The 1,524-nt window shown below is 56.2% G+C and overlaps 1 protein-coding gene across 1 annotated transcript; it reads left to right on the top strand.

Annotated features, from left to right (window-relative positions):
- Nucleotides 1-23: 23 nt before the first annotated feature.
- Nucleotides 24-1,507, top strand: LOC117100078 (the record flags this gene model as incomplete). The annotated part of the gene is made up of 1 exon (XM_033239627.1): nt 24-1,507. A coding segment is annotated over exon 1 (1,484 nt), but the record flags the coding sequence as incomplete, so codon positions are not given.
- Nucleotides 1,508-1,524: the final 17 nt, after the last annotated feature.

The raw sequence follows: 1,524 nt of genomic DNA, 5'->3' as shown, positions 1-1,524 counted from the left end.
GCAAGTTCCCTTCCCCACGTATTATGACGGGTTCGTCGATAGCGTTGGACACGCCGACTAAAAGCGTGGAAGCGACCGAGAGATGTCGGTACGATCTTTCGGAAGCCAGCTACCGAAACCTGCTTCGGTTAGAAGAGAGGTTTCCAAGCCGGTCGCGTGCAGACGAGCGTCCATCGACGTCCGACGATCGAGGAGATTCCGGCGCCGCCAACGAGCTCTTCGATGCTTTGGAACGGTACGACGACGGAGAAGAAGAGAATGCCTTCGTCACGCCACCGACGACTACGGAGGAGTTGGAGATCGCGCCGTTACCCGCGGAGCGTGCACCGCAGCAACTGGAGCAACAGTATGCGGAATCCGTGTTGGATTCCGAAGCCCTCGGCGACCTTCCCGTGATCACTGAACCTGAGGAAACGACGGGAACTGGAAGGAGAGTAAGCGACCGCGAAGGCCCTCCATCCAATCTCCCGTACGACTTCAATTCGCAGGACTATCGCGACATGGAAGAAATAATCGAAAGAGAAGCTGCCAACGAGGACGACGACGCCGGCGACGACGGCGGGGCAGCGACGCCGACGGGAGATCTTCCACCTTACGCGGACGAGGAAAGTTCGCTATTGACGCCAAACGTGAGGTGGGTGGACGCCGACTGGAAGCAGTACACTTCTGGATTCCTTCGGGAAAACGAAAACGACGATCTGGAGTGGGATCCGTCTCAAGACGGTCGACGATTTCCAGACGAACCGGAGACGCACGCGAGACCCACGTCGTCGTCTTCGACGCCGGCGACTCCCAAGTCCGTCGCGCTGGAAGATCTCGATGCGCAACGTCGAGAATCGGCGAAGGAGAACGAACGTACGTTGGAACTGGGCAACCAGAAGCTGAACGAGGTGCAAGACAAACTTGCGGAAAAGGAACGAGAACTCACCGAAGCCAGAGTCGTCATACAGAAATTAAAAGACGAAATACACGAGGCGAAGATGTCCGCGTTGAGAGAATCGTCCGACGTTCGCAGCATCGCGGAGGAAGATGTCGAACGTCTCAAGACCGAACTCGCTTCCAAGACGGATGCACTGAAGGAAAGGGATCTGGACGTGGTTCGCTTGGAATCGGATCTGAAAGCCGCGAGGAGAAAGTCGAAGCAGCCACCACCTGAAGAGAGCGGACTCGAGCTGCAGCAAAAGCTGCAGGAAGCCGTCCGCAAACTGAAAGACCGAGAGAGATCGCACGCCGACTTGGAAGAGGAGTTGGAAGAGAAAGACGACAAAATCAGCGCGCTGAAAAAAGAGTCGACGCTCGCCAAGACCGCGATGTCCATGTACGAAAAGCGGGTGGACGTCTTGGAAAAAAACCTGAAAACGGCTTGCAAGCGATACGACGAGGAAGTGAAAAGCAGACGGATTGTGGAGGCGGCCGCGAAAAAGGCAGACGAGCACGCGCAATCCATGGCCGACAAGATCGTCGAATTGCAGCGAGAACTGTTAAGACGGCAACCCGAAGAGTCGTTGTACGAAATGGAAGTGA

This window comes from Anneissia japonica, unplaced genomic scaffold, assembly GCF_011630105.1.
Source record: "Anneissia japonica isolate Jap-2015-1 unplaced genomic scaffold, ASM1163010v1 scaffold857_len152722_cov132, whole genome shotgun sequence".
NCBI lineage: Eukaryota > Metazoa > Echinodermata > Crinoidea > Comatulida > Comatulidae > Anneissia > Anneissia japonica.
Note: the sequence above shows the minus strand (reverse complement) of the source record. Positions and strands in the feature narration are given on the sequence as shown.